This window comes from Protopterus annectens, chromosome 14.part0 (genome assembly GCF_019279795.1).
Source record: "Protopterus annectens isolate FY-2018-M chromosome 14.part0, PAN1.0, whole genome shotgun sequence".
NCBI lineage: Eukaryota > Metazoa > Chordata > Ceratodontiformes > Protopteridae > Protopterus > Protopterus annectens.
In genome coordinates, this window is record NC_056748.1 from 336,479,857 (window position 1) to 336,499,139 (window position 19,283).

Sequence of the window (19,283 nt, forward strand, 5' to 3'; positions counted from 1 at the left end):
ATTTGCTGTCAAGTCACAGTGTTTATCCATTAAACTCTTAAATGCACAAATGTAACTCAAATAGGTTCTCATAAATGTGAAGAGATTACAATTTAAGGTTTGCATCTTTAATGTTTACCTGTTAACTGTTTCAGCAGTCTGCCAAAAGCAGGTGCAGCTGTTCATTATAATAAGTTAATCAATGGTACAACTGCAAATTTTACTTGCAAGTAAAACATGTCATGTGCATAACAAAGCTGCCATTATGGTAAACAAAAAGAAACTCTTGCAAGACAAGACAGTACAATGGTCAAAGGATTTGAACTGTTCCAGAACCAGTTTGGCACTGTTAGACAGTCTCATACTTCCACTTGCGCTGTCTAGATCGGCGCCCACCTCTGCCTCAACATTAATGTGCACTTCCATTTTGTACAGCACCATGTTATCCATGCTGTAAAACACGTGCACTCCAAAAGCACCCAAAATGACCAGAAACTTACAATAATAACTGTGGGAATATTACCTGTGGTTCACTACCCCCAACGGCCAAACCAGGAGGGAAACCATAGCCCTCAACCTCCTAGTTTAAGAAACCTGGACAAAGACTGATAAATTGGAGGACAAAGGACAAGTAATAGGGACAGATTATAATCATCATGCCTAAACTCTGAAAGTGGCTAGAATAACAAAATTATGCTGTATACCCCCTTGCCCAGTTTCCAGTGCATGCCATTATCTAGTGACTATGACCTGAAGTTGTTGTCAGACAATCACAGGATCCATGTGAAACATGAGAAAGCTTTGTCATTTTATTAAAGCTTTTTGGCGGTGTAGAGTACTGCTTTTTTCTTGCTTGGAGTTGCTGCTTTGTATTCCTTCACTTCACCACTGGCTCACCTTTTTCTAGTGATTTTTGTCTTCTTTTCTGGTGAAATAGTGGACGTCAGAGTGATACATCCTTATCATGACACGGCCTGCTATTTTGGAGAATGCTCCTATGGTTCGCTCTCTGACTGGTCTCCTGCTGTGGGGAAATCCACTGCTGGAACATACTGGCCTTATGGCTGGTAAAGAAGTAAGTCATACAGAGATGAGACCTAAAAGAAATTACTTTGTTGCTATGTCCAAATGCTGGAACATAAAGTTAAGAATTTTAAGAAGCTACAATGGCTGCGGTTTAGCTTCAGTGCGTATCTTGACTTAGGTATTCTGTCAGGAGGACTACTAGTTTTAAATATGCCCTTTTATGGTAATACCTATCCTGAGCTACTAAAAAGGTGGTAGGAACTGAATATAAATCTAAGCTTTGACTATATGAGCCTTATGAATGGATTATTTTTGCCTAAAGAGAATGAACTGTGTGCAGAAATTAATGCATTAGAAAAACGGCTGGTAGAATCATCAGCCTTCAATAACAGTATCTCCCTGTTTGATGCTATGATGGGGAGATTTGATGCTTTTGATAAACAATTGGAGTCCACTAAAAGAAAAAACTACAACATGATATAAATTACTTTAATAGCAGTCATATTTTTTATGGGCCGAAAAATACTTTAAATGAAAAAATAATCAGTCTGATCCTTTCAAAAACGTTCCTCAGGGCTGTTTGTATGAGCTTAATGAGTTCCAGCCAATAAACAACTCACAACAAGCAGAGGAGGAAGATCTGTCCACTAGTAACCAATTAGAAGCCAGCAGAGATGTTTTAGATGCACTCACGATGTCATTGCGTCTGAATGAACCTCAGGCGAGGCCCGGTTTGGATACACATCCATCTGTTTGTTTGTGTCTTTCGGCTTTTCCCGGTTAGGGGTCGCCACAGCGGAACTCCGGTCCGCTAATGATTGGCAGTTGATTTTTACGTACCAGCTTGCCAGGCCTGATGCACAACCTTCAACGAAGGCATGCCCATTCATGCATGTCTCCACGCAGAAGACGCTCTAACTGAGAATCGAACCGGACAGCGTCTTACTGTGAGGCAACAACGCTACCGCAGCACCGCCACTGCTATATTGGATACACATCCATCTGTAATGAAGGAAAAAGAAGTTGTACAATAAGAAAAGTTTTTTTAGGGACAAACCGGGGCATCAGGATGCAGCTACCAGAAAAGCTAGTGGTTTGGGAATTTAATACATCGAAACAATGTTCGAGGCCCAGCGGGAGAACAAGAACATAAGAAAAGTTTTAAAGGGACAAACCAGGGCATCAGGATGCAGCTACCAGAAAAGCTAGTGGTTTAGGAATGCAATACATCGAAACAATGTTCGAGGTCCAGCGGGAGAACAAGAAATGGCCCTGTAACAAGGGCAGGACTGCAAAACAATAATGAATTATGGTAAGCCCTTTACTGACTGTCCTAATGAACTTAATTCGCTAATAGAAAACATTTGGGGTTCCTCTAAAGACAATTCTGGCTCAGTAGAATACTGTACTACTGTCCCTTTAGACTGTGGAAATGGTTTGGACTGTATAGGCTCTTCTAATGCTATACTGGAAAACTGTGTGAATGAATTGCAGTATAGCAGTTGGAGGACAAGGGACATTTCATGTAAAGTAGTTTCAACTCATTCGACTGATAACGTTTTACTTTCTAAACAAAATATTTGTACAAATCAAAATAGTTATGCAGAGCCCCTAGCAGGCTCTTTTGGTAATGTTGCACTGGAGAGTTGTATGAATGAATCACAATACAGTTGTCGGAGGGCGGGGAACATTGCATGCAATGTTGCTTTTAATCGTTCTGTTTCACTTGCTGAACAGAATGTTTATATCAACTGGAATTTTTATTTGGAGTCCTTAGAAGGCTCTTCTGTCATGGCTACTTCTAGTATGAGTAGTTTTAAAGAGCAATTACAACAATGTCTAGGGACAGAGGGTCGTATAAATTTGAGCTGTGGTATCAGAAATGATCCACCCGCTGATCAAGATACAGCTGTGCTTGAAAATGTAAATTTGGATGGCTTTACTGATTGAAATGCTGATGTGGAGCCTCAGGAAGGCCTGTCTGATACAAACAGTGTTACTGATTTACCGCAAAGTTGTCGAGAGACAAATAGTAGTCTATGTAATGCTAATTTGAATTGACGAGTTGGGAGAGATGGATTTGTAGAGCGGAATGTTAACATGTCACAAAATTTAGATTTAGATATTTGTAGTGATAAGATTTTTTTGTGTGGATCCCCTAGGAGACCTATTTGCTATGGGTATGTTAAATAATACTCAAAATAATGTACCAACAGAATGAAATATGAGTTCTGATTCATATTCAGAACGGCTAGCATTGAAAATCATGTATGTATGGAACTAAAGCAAAATAGTTATATATGAGACTTATAAAAAAATGTTCTACCATCATAATTCCAGATATTTCTAATGAATTGGTCTATGGTTTGAGGGGTCCTATGCTGAATATGGACAACAATGAGCATATAGAATTGTTGAGAGCTTCTAATTGTGCTTCTACTACCCTGGATGGGTTTAATACTATGGTTGAAAATAAAGTAGTTTATCTGATAAGCATCAGCTGACAGGAAATGACCTACCCAATGAACCATTAAACTTTTTTGAAAATGGCTTAAATTATGGTCCAAATGGGGCTATGTCTCTTGGTTTAGATGATCCTGTTTGTAGGAATAGTAATGTAAGCATTTTAGGAGCTTCTTTGAATATAGGGGCTCTTGATAGTGAGAATAGGTCAATTGACATTGATGAATTAATGGGATTTAACTTGATTATGAGATCACCTGTGACTGATGATATAGTCATGGCTACTAATGTAAATACCTCAAATCAATCTAACCAACCTTCTGAATTTACGAGTATGGAAGTTGATGTTCAGCTGGAAGGTCAGACTAGTTTGACTTCAGACAAGGATAAGAGTAATTCAGTTCGCCCCTTGGTTGTTAACCTTTCTAGTTATTTATTAACTGAAGCAGAGATGTCCTTGTTGTCACATGGGACCAAATTTGTCCCAGCAGGAACTGATGATTTGGGTAATGTAATTCTTCTTCTTCTTCTTTCGGCTGTTCCCGTTAGGGGTCGCCAAAGCGGATCACCTGTTTCCATTTATTCTTGTCCTCTGCATCTTGCTCTGTCACACCAACCACCTGCATGTCCTCTCTCATCACATCCATAAACCTTATCTTAGGCCTTCCTCTTTTCCTGTAACCTGGTAGCTTCATCCTTAGCATCTTTTTCCCAATATACTCAGCATCCCTCCTCAGCACATATCCAAACCAACATAATCTTGCCTCTTTGGCTTTGTCTCCAAACCTTCCAACCTGGGCTGACCCTCTAATATACTTATTCCTAATCCTGTCCACCCTTGTCACACCCAGTGCAAATCTTAACATCTTTAACTCTGCCACATCCAGCTCAAACTCCTGCCTTTTTGTCAGTGCCACTGTCTCCAGCCCATATAACATAGCTGGTCTCACTACCCTCTTGTAGACCTTCCCTTTCACTCTTACAGGTACTTGTCTGTCACAAATCACTCCTGACACTCTTCTCCACCCACTCCATCCTGCCTGTACTCTCTTCTTCACCTCTCTTCCACACTCACCGTTACTCTGAACTATTGACCCCAAGTGTTTAAACTCATCCACCTTCACCAGCTCTACTCCTTGCATCCTCACCATTCCTCTATCCTCTCTCTCATTCATACACATATATTCTCTTAGTCCTGCTGACCTTCATTCCTCTTCTCTCTAGAGCATATCTCCATCTCTCCAGGGTCTCCTCCACCTGTTCCCTACTCTCACTACAGATCACAATGTCATCTGCAAACATCATAGTCCACGGGGACTCCTGTCTGATCTCGTCTGTCAACCTGTCCCATTACCATTGCAAATAAGAAAGGGCTCAGAGCAGATCCTTGATGTAACCCCACCTCCACCTTAAACGCATCCGTCACTCCCACAGCAGACCTCACCGTTGTCACACTACCCTCGTACATATCCTGTACCACTCTTACATACTTCTTTGACACTCCTGACTTCCTCATATAATACTACAACTCCTCCCTAGGCACCCTGTCATATGCTACAAAAACACAATGGGTAATGTAATTACTGACTTAAATTTGTTTTCAAGGGGTTTGAATCTGAAGAACATATTTAAGAATAGTAGTAGCTTTGTGAGTGGCCACTTGAAAAGGAGTAGTACTTTTATTCCTGTCAGTGACCCTGTTATTAGTGTATTTAATAATTTATGTTAAAAACAAATACGTGACCTTTATGATAAAAGGAGTTTTGAAAAAATATATAATCTGACAGTTGAGGAGTCCCAAGCATTGAAATCACTACAGAGTAATACCAAAATAATTATGAAAGAGGCAGACAAAGGGGGTGCTATTGTAGTGATGGATATGGAACAGTATTTACAGTCTATGACTGAAATGTTACTAGATAGGCAAACGTTTAAACCCATTGGTAGCAAGGAGATAGATACTATGATAAGTAAAGTAAATATGTGCATGGACTCCCTAAGATACATAAATCCCTGGAAAAACCTCCTATGAGACCAATAGTTTCTGGGATGGATGACGGAACCGATATCAGTATATTTACAGGATATCTTGAAGGGCTATTTGAGATTTATACCAAGTTACATCAAGGATACAGGTGATTTTTTAACTCCACTACATAGTTAGTATGACAGCCTTTCCCATGATCTGTTTCTTTTGGTAATGCTTGATGCAAAGTCCCTTTCTACTGTGCTTCCTAATACTTACGGAATTGATTGTGTAAGGGAAATATTACAGGAGTATGGAAATCTCTCTAATAGATATATTGAGACTATCTGTGAGTTATTGGATTCGGTGTTGGAGAACAATATTTTTGCATTCAATAAATAAGTGTACAATCAGATATCTGGAACAGCTATTGGCACAGCTGTAGCCAATACATATGCGAATTTGAACCTTGGAGTATGGGAAAAGAAAAATGTGCAGGGAAGTGATAATCCATATACGTTCAACATTTTGTCTTATAAACAATTTGTGGACAACATTTTTTTGGTTTGGCATGGTACTGTTGTGGAATTACAGCGTTTCTTTGAATATTTGAATAGTACTGTTGTATTCCTTAAATTTGAAATAACATTTTCTGATAGTTCTTTGAATTTTCTGGATGTCTAATTATGAATGACAGAGTCTGGTTTGGAGACATGTACACACACATATATATATATATATATATATATATATATATATATATATATATATATATAAAAGATGTGCAAGTAGATATAAATATCTGTATAAAGTATTCATGCAAAGAGGACCTTTAAGAGTGTCCTTAAAAGTCAATACCTACGAGCCAGTTGGTTGAATACCCAATAAGAGGTTTGTGAGACCCAGATGCAGGAAATGACTAGTAGTTTTCTTGAAAGAGGTTACAGCATGAATGAAATAGAAATAGCTAGGAGGGAGTCTCTACAGTTAAGGGACTCTAAAGCTAAACCTTATTTTTCTAATTCGATAACTAATACCTCTACTAATATGGGTGTGGCTCAGTCACAACCTTTAAGGTACCTTATGACCTACAGTAGGGCTAGTAAGGTAATAGGGAATGCCATTAGGAGTAATTGGGACATCCTAGTGGCCATACCGGGCCATGAAAATTGGCTTTCGGATAGACCTATTTTTACTTATAGTAATTGTAGTAACTTGAAAAAACTTTTGTGCTATAAGGGCATCTCTTTAAATAATAATACTGTCTCTAATTTAAAAAAAAGGGTACCTTCCCTTGATACAATTGTTCCTGCTGTTCTAGAATAAATCAAGTCAGCAGAATTTGTGCATCCTGTGAATGGCAGGAAATTTGGTTTCCACTATACTGCAACATGTAATACATCAGCTGTTATCTATCTTGCTACATGTAACAAATGTTTGGGGTTTTATGTTGAAAAATCGGTTAGAACGTTAAGAGACAGGATAATAGAGCATAGATCTGAAATTCGTTAGAAAATACTAATTCTTTAGCCAAACATATAAGTGAAACTGATGATACCCACCAATTTAACTTCAGAGTTATACATGTTATATATCCAAATGCTAGACGTGGTGATTTGATTAATTGTGTAGATATGAAGGAATATGAATGGATTATTCGACTGGAAGCAGATAAATATCCAGGTTTAAATAATCAGGTTACACTTAAACCAGTTTTGGAAATGAAACAACAAAAAGTGAAGAAGAAATTATTTTGTATTATTTATGTATATGCTGCTGCTACTGTGATTTTAAGAACCTAATTGCTGTTTTGAGTGCTGTTGCTGATAGGTTGCTGTGTCATGTGATGTGATTGATTTGTATTTAAAAATGCTGTTGTATAGCTATTTTATGTAAGACACTGACGAAGGATAGTTTATATCTGAAAGCTTTGTCATTTTATTAAAGCTTGTTGATGGTGTGGAGTACTACTTTTTTCTTGCTTGGAGTTGCTGCTTTGTATTCCTTCACTTCACCACTGGCTCACCTTTATCTAGTGATTGATGTATATCAGTGCCAGTTAGTATAAACAAAATTCAGGATACAAATTTACATATATTTCTAGCATGGCAAACTTTTTCTTTGTAGTTGTGCCAAAATATCTAAGGATGCAGAGTGATGGGGGGGTTACCATGTATATTGCATGATGTAACTGCAATAAAGATCATTAAGGAAAAAAGACATGAAGAGAGCAGAAATTGCTGGGAATGACTAGTTGGACCCAGTGTTGTGCTGCAGATGACTATGGGGAATGGGAGAGTAACAGTTGCAACACTGTAATGAGCTAAAAATACATGCAGCTTTAATGGAAGACTGTGCTGTGAAGAATCTGCAGTGGCAAGGCTGCTGACAGTCTTGGTTTTTAGCAGGGTGCTTTTGTAGTTTTGTGAGCAGGACAGGCTTTGCACCTAAAACAAATAAACAGGAGGAGAGCAGGGAGTGAATATATCTAAATGTTTGTTGTGGTTAATGCAATTATACATAATATAGAGAGGGGGAAAGAAATAGAAGTTAATTTTAGTGAAAGAACTACTAGGATAGAAGGATGGGAGTTATGTGAGTCTAGTCATAGGAAACAGAGAGCAGTAGAGATAACAGGATAGTGAGATGAAAGGTAGGGGTAAGATAAGATATGTGTGCAAGACAGCAGAGGTATATAGAAGAGAATGGAGGAGGCTGGAGCAGTCACAAGGTAGTTTGTTACAGCAAGAAAGCAGTAGAAGCAGGCACAGCATATTCAGAAAAAAAAATAATAATTATAGTAGTAGCAACCAGTCACTACCAAATATTATATAGAATGATTTCAGGGAATGTAGTTGAACTAACACAATAACATTAAAAGCAGTCACTATCAAATACTAATAAGAATGATTTCATACAGTAGTCGCATATCCTAAAAACTCTAAATTAATTCACTTTTTACATGCATTGTATATGGCAGTCAGTCTGTTAATTAACTCCAAATCAATACCTTAACTAAGAGCTGAAACACTTTTATCTTTTCTTATTTGCCCAACCAACCTAATTTATAGCTAGGCCGTACTATGTATAGACCATATATGGTTAACTTAGTGCTCAAACTTTAATCATTTTACTATTTTTAATGAAAAATAGTTCACCTAGGAACCATAACACTCTTCTACTATTTTACTGTTCCATGACACAACTTACACCCTTGAACAAAGATATAAGGCCTGCTAAATAGTTTTCCCTCTTTTACCAGCCTCATAGCACTTTGTCTGCTCCAGCAATTTATACACAAGAAATGTTTAAGAATTACCTTTTGCTCACAGATTGTCACCTTTTGGTTGATTCCATGGCCTGTTTGTGAGAGATGCAAATACCTAGTCAAAATCCAAGCCGCACTCTCACAAACTATCCTGTGTCCATGACTCACCTATGTCACAATCGGGTCTATATCATGACCTCGAAATGGCATAATGCCGAGCACCCATTCATCGACACATATATATCGAATCCCAGTTAACTGAACAGCCAGATCACCAAGTTTTTACCTAGGGAAAATAAACAGTTGGCTGTCGCTGTGGATTTGCCCTTTTCCACACTGTAGTGCGATCTCGGAGTTGGTATATTTAGTTAGGTGGGTGTGTGGGATGTAGCACCCCACTATGTAATGTTTGTACTGGTGTGTTGTGTTCAGTTGGCCTACCGATTTCTTTCCCTGGGAAAGAAACTGGTGATCTTGGCCATTCAGTTATCTGGGAGTTTGACATATATTTGTCGATGAAAAGGTGTTCAGAGTTATGTCGTTTCAAGGTCGTGATATAGACCCGTCACAATCTGCACATACACACTAAGTTGTCATATGCTGAGGCATTAAAAATCCTTGCTTAAGCCACAACAGATGTGTAGGTGCAAGGCCAGCTTAAACTAAGCACTGGAAAACCAGTTAATGACAAAGCTGAGAATCACCAGAAAACACCATATCCTAGACCAATTATACCACAGTAATTTTCAAACCCAAATAAAGCTGTACTAGTGATTGGTGACTCCATAATTAGGCACATGGATTCTGTACTCACAAGGTTAGATAAAAACAGTGGGACAGTGAACTCTCACTCAGTTGCCAAGATTACTAGTGCTATAAGGGCCATTACTTCCCTTAAACCAGACAAATATTAGTATGTTATGGTAGTGGCATATGGTGTGATAAATGATTGGATGTGCAGAACTGTGAGGGCTATAGAGAGAGAGACATGTCAGAACTCTCCATATATTTCACAAATACAGGAAAGACTCTTTTATTGAGTGGGATCCTTCCATCACCAGAAGTTATGTCAAGGTCTAAAGAAAAGATGATTGGCTTTAACAGTTGGTTTAACACCGGGTATCATTCTGTGGGGATCCCGTATACGTCAGCATGGAATGAGATTCTTGACAACCAGTCTTTCTTTGCCAAGGATTGTTTGTACTTTTTGTTCCAGAACTTCTGCATACTGGTGAAAGTTTTTACAGCTCTCATTATACTTTCTTAGACAAGGTCCATCTGATGCCCCTCCAACCTAACTTCCAAAAATCAACCACCTGACCATTTCAGGGAGTCTCTACTTAATGCCAGAAGTCAGAAGAAGAAACTGTTGGACTTTGACATCCTCCTGCATTTGGAGGACATCCGTGTATGTGTTGCAGAAACTAGCTCCTGGACAAATGTATTAAATTAGTAGTCCCAACTAGATCTAAGCAAATGGGGATGTCTAAAAGCAAACCAGCATGATGATCCTCAAGGATTAATAAACTATGGATAAATGGGAAAAAAAACACCTAAACCAGTATGGCAGAACAAATGATCCACAAATTAAGGAGAACATCAAATAGATAGAGAACAAGCTAAAATGGACAGAGGAAGAATAAAAGCATCCTATAAACACAGATTGGATGTAGAAGCCAAAGAAAACTACAAAAGCTTCTTTACTTATTTCAGAAAAATAACCAACACCCATGTTTATTTATAATGATACTACCTTCTGTGATCCAGTGGATATTTCAAACATCTGGGTGAATAAATTTAGGGCCAACTTCACCTCAGAGACACCAATTACAATCCACTTATCCCTCATGAATCCAAGCCACCAGGAAGATCAAATACTTCCTCTTTCATGGTGGCCGAAAACATACCTGGATACCTAATTAATAACATTTAGCAAGCAGTGTTAGATCCAGTCCTTGATCACTTCAGCCAGAGCCTAGTAACTGGCTTTACCCCCACAACAATTGATACCACTCCACAAACATGGTCACACCACACACATTGGAAATTACAGAACGATCAGCTTAATAAATCTTCTGTGCAACGCCATGGAATGTATCATAACAGACCTAATTGATTCCGAGACCAAGAATCTTATCAGACTCAACCCATAACAGTGTGGCTTTATCAAGGGTAGATCCTGTCCAATGAATCTTATGAACTTCTTTGCAGGGGTTACTCAAACTGAAGACTGTGAACAAGCTGACCATACAGTATATCTTGACCTTACCTTATGAAGGCATTCAATGTCATACTACATGCGAATATAATAAACAAGTTGAAGGAGCTCCAAATTGCCCCTTATGTGGTTAAGTGGATAGCCAAATGGCTTGCAGATAGCACTCCTATAATAACAGTCTGGGGGGGCTGTCCTCTGTGAACATCCTGTGACCTCAGGTACTTGGCATTTACTTTTCAGTACTCATCAAATGATGATCTTTGGTTAATGAAGTTTTATGGATGATTGTAAGCTTGAAGTCATCATCAAGTCCCCCTCTAACATACATACACTTCAGCAGGAGCTTATACTTGTCAATAGCTGGTGTACTAAAAATTTGCTCAAGCTCAGTGGCAAAAAATGCAACATTGTAGTATTTGGTATGCATCCCTAGCTCCACCTTATATCAAAGGTAATATATTACTTTAAAATGAAAAGGTTGCAAGACACCTGGGCACTTGGGTGGAGAGTTCCCTTGCATTTCACAATCCGGCTGAAACATTGTATACAAAATCCTTCTACTTTGCATAGCTCATTGTAAAATATATTTCTTCCAGATCAGAAGAGGTCCTTACCTTCCTTGTACTCTATCAGTTAAGACCCATCATTACGCACAGCTCCTCCTTAGGTCGTACCATATTAAGAATATCATGCAATTGGAAAGACCCTAGACATTTGTAACTAAAAAGATTAGCGTTCTAAAAGATGTGAGCCACAGAATAGGATTCAAGGCTGTAATTCTATATTCAATTTCATATAAGCTGGTTAGGAGTTACCTGTGCATTGCATATGGGGCTATAAGGGATCCATTAGTCCAAGAACTCTTCTACCTCAACAAATCTAGCAGTCCAGCTATAACAGTAGGGCTAGAGGTCTAAATCTACTACAACAAATAAATACAACAAAAGAGAGAGAGGGATGGATCACTCAGTGTCTATTCCTTGATTGGAACAAACTTCCTCTATAAGTTAAGCATGTATGGTACACTGTTTGACTTTAAAAAGGAACTGGATACCTGGATGGGTGTTCATAATTTCAACCCTAATATGACTGTCCTGTCCTTCCTTTGAAAGAGAAGTGAGGCCTATGCCTAAAAATAGGCACTGGCAAGATGGAACTGGAGCAGCATGGTCACATTGTAATTCATATTATCCTGTGATTGTACCTGGTTTGGGGATCGATCCCCAGTAGTCTAGAGTGGTGGCAATACTACCTTTCTAGGAAGACAGTTGTGGAAAACTGGAGAATTCTACCACCCTCCCCTGAGAATTTTCTGCATATGTGAATGCTAGTGTGTGGCTTTGAAAGGCAGTTACTATGTGTAAGGGGCACCAGAAAACACTGTAGTTCACAGAGAGGGTGGTGAAGAAGGGGCATGAGATGCTAGAACAAATATTTTGTGATGTAAGTGTTCACTCTATGTTGCTAGTCTCAATGTGGATTTTAGAAGCTCATACCCAGGGCAGCAGTGTACATTTCATTGGGCCTGGGTTGCTTTTAATGAAATGGTGATTTAATAAAATTTCTGTGCACTTTCTTTTTGTACTTCACTTGGTAGGGAACCAGTGTGTGACTTGAGAAACCATTCATCTGGTGGCCGTCAGAACAGTTTTTTGCAATGGAGTAGATTTAATGACCCTAGCCCCTATTCCTCATATACTTGGGCAGCGTACTACATTGGTTGTCACTGGAAAAACTGAATCCCTCATCATTGCCAGTTTGGTCATAAAATGATGGTGCCAGTGGTCCATCTGTCACAAATCTCACAATATCTTATATTTTATCATTTAGTAATACAGAAATCCTGCTCATTCGTGTGTGCATCCTACCAGCTCCTTCAGTTTTTTTTAGCAGCTTGCAGCAGTATCTGTTAATTTTGTTCAGGAAGTAGAAAAAAGTAATTTGAACTCACTAGGTTATGGATTGTACTATATCACCTAACACTTTGGTAAGAATTGTTCCTCCGTGGTCATCTCTAAAGGTAGCAACCCACAGAGAAGGGTAATAGAAAACTGTGGATATGACTTTAAATATGAACTACTCAGCTGTATTCTTTGCATAACCAAGCAGAGCAATACAGTGTCACACATGAGATGCCAGGTATTAGATGTGGTGTAATACTTCAGCGGTGCTGTAATATCAAGTAGAATTTCACCTATTGCATTAATAATGATCTTGTTTGTGTTTGGTTATCCGCATAATGATGCAGATTCCTGATATAAAGCAAACTACAAGGCAAAATTTTTGAATAAACTCTACTTATTTTATGCCACTTCATGTGCAAGTTTTTTTTCTTCTGGAGTTTAGATATATTACAAAAACATTTTTTACAAGATTTACTTAAGGATGCATATTCAGGCACTATTTATTTATATAACATAATGGCAAATATAGAAGCTATTGACAGCAAGGAAGATGTTTGCTGTCTACATCTGGGAATCCTGATCTGTGCAATGGTTATCATCAATGTGAAACCTGCTGTTTCATATACATATCACAATCACTACTTTAGACCATGTGACAGCATGATCAATGAAATTCAGAAACATATGCAAAATATTTTCTAGTAAATTCTTATATATACCTTGTTGGTTATTCCTGTGTAGAGCCTAAGGAATTAGAATGTTGTGGTTTGACGGAACACCTGTAATGCCAAATACTTGTTGTATAGCTCTTTGCTCTGCATCCCACAGTATCCACCCAGTCGTCAATCTCTTTCTTCATATTTATACAAATAACAAATGCATGTTTGACAAATGTCCTAATATGTAATTTAGACAGATTTCAGTTTATTTTAAAACTGAATCATTAGCTTTACGCTGATTCAATGTCTACATTAAGTAATAGAGTAGAAGCACAAGCAAAGGTCATTTGTATGCTCTTTTTCAATGGTAGGCAGTGTCATGCATGTCAGGATTATCTAAAACATGGCTATGGGCATTTTTATTTTATGTGTTCCAGTGCATGTGATAATTCAAACATAGATGTCAGAATAATTAAACTGGTTTGTATACAATGTCATTGCAAGCACTTTATTAGAAAATAAATATTCTGAATAAAGCTAACTAACAAAACGATTAGTGTCTGTTTCTCATTTCCTTTTCAATTTGGACTTGGGGCAAATCCATCTTTTATAAGGTCAGATGAATATACAATCTGTGCACTGTAAATATAATTTGGCACAATTTTCATATAGCATTGCACTGAGTGTCTGTTGTTCTTTCAGGCAATTTCATTCCTTACCCCTCTGGCTGTCATTTTTGTGGTGAAAATAATCAGAAGGACAGATAGAACAGAAATTAGGGAGGCCTGTTTAGGTAAAGTATATGTACATGGTTCTTTAATATCTTTTATGTTCATTCAAAGCATGCCTCCATTTTGCATCTGGAATCCTACATATATGGTCTCAGAAGATGGAATGTGTGTTGAGGGTCGGGTCTGCAGGTGTTAGAATGTGTGCTGAGGGTGGGCCTGCAGGTATTGCATTTTTCATCCTGACAAAGTGATCTTTTCAGGTTTCATTCATTCACATTTTCTTGCTGCTTAGCTGCATGTTGTATAACTTGCCATGCATGGATTGTTGTCTTTATGGCTTCGTAATGTACTGTCTTTGCTTCCATTTAACAAAGATAACTCTCACTGCTGCCAGATGCACTAACCATACTCTGGCTGTTGAGTATTCCCATGCTCTTATGCTTATAATAATGAATTTAGATTTGTTAAGACACAGCGCATAATTACAGCATTTCAGGGATTCTTAACAAAAAAATCACAAAATTCAAGGATGAACAGTACATAGGATATGCATGCTCCATGACAACGAATATTGTTTGCTCAAAGATGTGCATCATTTAACATGAAGAGAAGTTACATAACATTAGAATACTGGTGTCTATATTCTCCTTATTTCCCTAGTTTTATGTTACTCTTACCTCAAAATTGCAGTGTTCTTTTCTTTCAGAAAAGCCTTCAGCGTGGATACAGTGGTTTGGAGAACATAGATTATGTATGGGATCTTTAAAGCAATTTTTTCTCTAAAATGCCCTACACTCACATTCATTCAGGGTCTGATTGTCTGTTTATCTGGGTCCACCTGTCTTTTTGTCTGTCCTTCTCTGTATATTTACATTTATCTAATCTGCCTGTCTTACTTTGTCTTTATATATCTGTCCTATTTTGTAGCTATCAAGCTATCTACCTATCTGTTTGTATGCCATTCTGTCAGCCTATCTGCTTATCTACTTGTATATATAATATTTGTCATACACAAAAGCAATTTGTGTATGATCTATGATATAGTCCCTTTACCTTACCAGCAACTAGTTCTTGGCCTGACATACATTTTCTAGTGTTGTTTTTAAGTGAGGTCTCTGCAGTTTTTCATCATATTCCATGTACATCCCCTGACATATCAATGTGAAAAATGAGTCTGATGCTAGAAACTAGACTTCATATTCTGTATGTCATATATTGTAGGTGTTTACAGATGTAACATTTTCTTATATATTTCAGAAACATATTTTAAAGCAAATATTAATGATAATGTAATGATAGTCAAGAAGTTATAGCTTTGTCTTGCAGTATGATCAGTGTGATTAAACCCTATATGTAGGCTGCATCATAGTCTTCTAGTCACATGGTTACCATAATCTGTTTGCTATTCATATTGAGTTTCAGAAGTGTTCTGTCACTTGTTACCTGCAGAATTTATCAATGTCCTAACCCTCTTTAATATTATTAATTAAAGCAAATGAGCCTGTAATTTGCACCACAAACACTAAATAGCTTACCCTTGTTGCACCAAAGTAGCTACCCATCGCCATGAACCTAGAAAACCTATTTCTCTTGTCATATAGTAATGCAGGATAAATAGGCAGTTCTGCTCTTCACCCTGACATAATGGCTTGTCTTTTACATAGATTTCAAATATCTTTGCCCATTACTAGGGCACGTGCTGTTATCTAAGAAGTAAGAACTTTAACAGTTATCCAAAATACCTCTAATGTGTAAATGTCAGTATAAAGGTAGTAGACAGTATTAGCAGCATTCTGGTGCAAAAGATAGTACAAACACAACTTTGTAGACACCAAGCACATATCATATGCCAAATTAGTGTTCACTACATTACAGAAAATAACCTGCAAACGCTCAGCATCATATGATACATTAAGAAACAGAAACTGTATATTTTATATATACTAGTCCTATACCTAAGACCACAAAAACAGGCTTGTATTTAGGATGCCAAAAATACTAATTCTGTGTGGAATTAAAAAGTCATTGATAGAGAAATTATGGAATTTTAGTAACTACTAAAAGACTGGTGAGTAAAAGAATTAAGAAGTTACATGGGGGATTCAAAAAATGAAATCAGCAGACTTCTGTTGATAGTGCCGAAATGAGCTGACACTTCTATTGCTTGCCTTCAGATGTAATTAAAATGTGATTTTGCTGCTGTCTGGTAAGGAACTTGTACCATATTTTGAAGTTTCGTGTTATGAGAGATGAATGCCTTTATGAAACTTTACAAGTGATCAGTAACAAATCCGAAAAGCAGACAGTTTCTCCTAGAATACTGGGAATAGTGGCTGATCATGTGGGACTGAATAAGGGTGCAGAGCTTCCTGTAACTATAAACACCAATGGTTATGGTACTGGTCAGACTGCACAAAGGTAAGAATTGTTGGAATTCCAGCAGATTAAGAAGGGATTAAATAGTTTTACTACTATGTTGAATAACTCAGATACTGAAATGGTGAAGGCCATTAACATGAATTATACAAACACTGAACGATTACATTCCAGATATGAGGATCTTTATGATAAAAATATTGATTCACATTTGGAAGTTAATATCTTGAATGAAAAATGGTAGACTAGAAGGATAAGAGATTAATAGAAGAATGTCCAGCTCATGTGGTGAATAAGATGGCTGATTAGACTGGCCAACACGTGACTCAAATTAAAACTAAAAGAGCCTGTAGAGAGTTATTGCTTGGAAGGAATGTTGTGGATGGAAGGCCCAGGCATACGCATACTCTTGTTAGCTTTCATTTACTTAGTGTGAAAGATAAAGGTTTCTCACACAAGGATAATTTTGCCCCCTGAGGCCATGGTCACTGTTTTGAGAAGTTTCACATTCACTTTTAACTCTGGAGGGGTATTTAATCCCAGAGCCAAAGATGTTAGTGTCAGCACTGGCATCGCTGCTGTAGAAATCTTCCCTCCCTTACTGCCACTGCATAAAGGGGGGGGGGGCAGTAGTGCTCCCTCCTCCTTTTTTTTAATTCTCCCCTTCCATTTCTTTCCTGGTCTGGTTTAGCAGGGCACATGAGAGGTTGCTGAGTGGTTTACTTTGATCCACTGGTGAAATTATCATGCATGGCTGTGGGGTTGCTCTCTGTATTTGCAACGGGGACTGGGCAACCCAGCCATTGGATGGTTGATCACAATACTTGGCAAGGTACTGCACATAGCATCCAGGTCTCCAAATATGGTTTATCACTGGTGGAATAATAATATCTGTTTGTCTGAATGGTTCACCTATTGCAGTTTTATGGTCATGTAATAAACTGGATTCGGTGGCCTTATATGTTATGATGTTTTGTTCATGGACAATGCAGCAAGCTGGAAACAAAATAATGTTTTTGACTGTAGCTTGAAGATTTATAAAAAAAGGGTATGGTTTGGCTAGCCAGTGAAAGAAAACAACTTAAGTTTTGAATTTTTCAACCACATTTTTCAGAATGTTTTTTGTTTTTTGAGGGGTTTTAACATCTTTGATGATTAACAAGTGGTACTCAAAGAAAACAGGGAGGGAAAATGATCCTGTGAGCCATGATGGAGGTGATATAGGTGTGACTTCAGTGAAGTGGCGGACCTGTCATGCTCCTTGGAGTTAAATAGCCCAGAAAACCAGGCAGTGAGTTGGTTATGGACTCTGTGAGGAGCAGTGCATAGGAGCTATTTCCAAAATTCAGGTCAAGACAGGACCTGAAACTAAACTTGTCACAAGCTGTTATTTGAGGGCAGTGTCATCCTGCAACAGTTCTTCAAGCATGAAATTGAATGTGCTGGAATTAACTTTTAGAAGCTCACTGGAATTAAAAAAAAAAAAAGTTATTCACTATGTCTAATATGCAATGGATTTCAGTTTTTTGGGGGGGGGTGTTGCAGTTCTGAAGGTAGGATTATTTGGATGCTGTATTGAAGAAACCCTTGATTTTTACAGTGTTAAGTGTTTAAATGCTGGCAAAAAAGTGGACTTCAAATGTTAAAAATGGTTCATGATAGATAACTTTTCAAGACTTGAACACCTCATGCTTATGAGTAGACATAATATCTGAACACTAAATGTCACTGAAAAATGACAGTTTTTGGGGACTTTGGGGGGGATGTTGTGAGGTTAAATAACAAAAGATGCCAGCTTACATATTATGCAGTATGGTTAATGGAGGCATGTCCAAGTGTGTGTGCATGCTCAACCTGTGACTGGCATCTGATCCAGGGCTTATTCCTGCTGTTTATTGTGATAAGCTATAAGCTGGAAGGAGGATGAAAATATTAATTTAAGTGGGACTAGCTTTACAGGCAGGGTGAATAATAGCAAAATCAGGCTGTTTGCCATCAGTGGGTATGACACCCACCTATTCACAATGCTGACAATAACTTATTTAAGGAAAGGTTGTAGTGTAAACATCCACTGACACCAGTGGCACACAATTTCAGGCAAACAAATTTCATTTTCTAAACTTTAAGAACACAGCAGTAACTTCAGGATTTCTTCTGTAGCTTTTAAAAATAATACCTGAAACTTGTCATTAGATTGCATAATGCTAGCCCCATATACAACAATGAGTTTACATTTGTGTACAACTACACTCATGCAAGTGTAAATGCAAATTTAAACACACAATGAGTTTAGCCAATTAACCAATACATTTTTTGAGAAAGTGAAGAACACAGGGTACCTAGAAAAAAAATCAATATAGACGCAGACAGAGCATGCAAACTACACATAGCTTGTGGCCAGAGGTCAGTACTGAACCCCTAGACTCTCCAGCTGTGATGCAGAGATCCTGCTGCTAAATTGTTTGTTTGTCTTTTCCTGGATAGGGGTCGCCACAGTGGAACTCCAGTCCGCTAATGATTGGCAGTAGATTCTTATGGTGCCGAGTTGCCAGCCCAATGCCCAACCTTCAACGAAGGCATGCCCATTCATGCATGTCTTCCGAATGCCACTCGACCACGTGGAGGACATGCAGACTCCACACAGAAGGCACTCCAGCTGAGAATCGAACAGGAGAACCTCTTGCTGTGAGACA

At 38.1% G+C, this 19,283-nt stretch overlaps 1 protein-coding gene across 1 annotated transcript in view; it reads left to right on the top strand.

Moving 5' to 3' along the window:
- PLPP4 (phospholipid phosphatase 4) overlaps window positions 1–19,283 on the top strand; it is a 2,218,356-nt gene that overhangs the window by 897,675 nt on the left and 1,301,398 nt on the right. Inside the window, exon 3 of the mRNA XM_044056071.1 lies at window positions 14,186–14,276. Coding sequence (XP_043912006.1) covers window positions 14,186–14,276 — 91 coding nt within the window. The remainder of the gene's footprint in view (window positions 1–14,185; window positions 14,277–19,283) is intronic.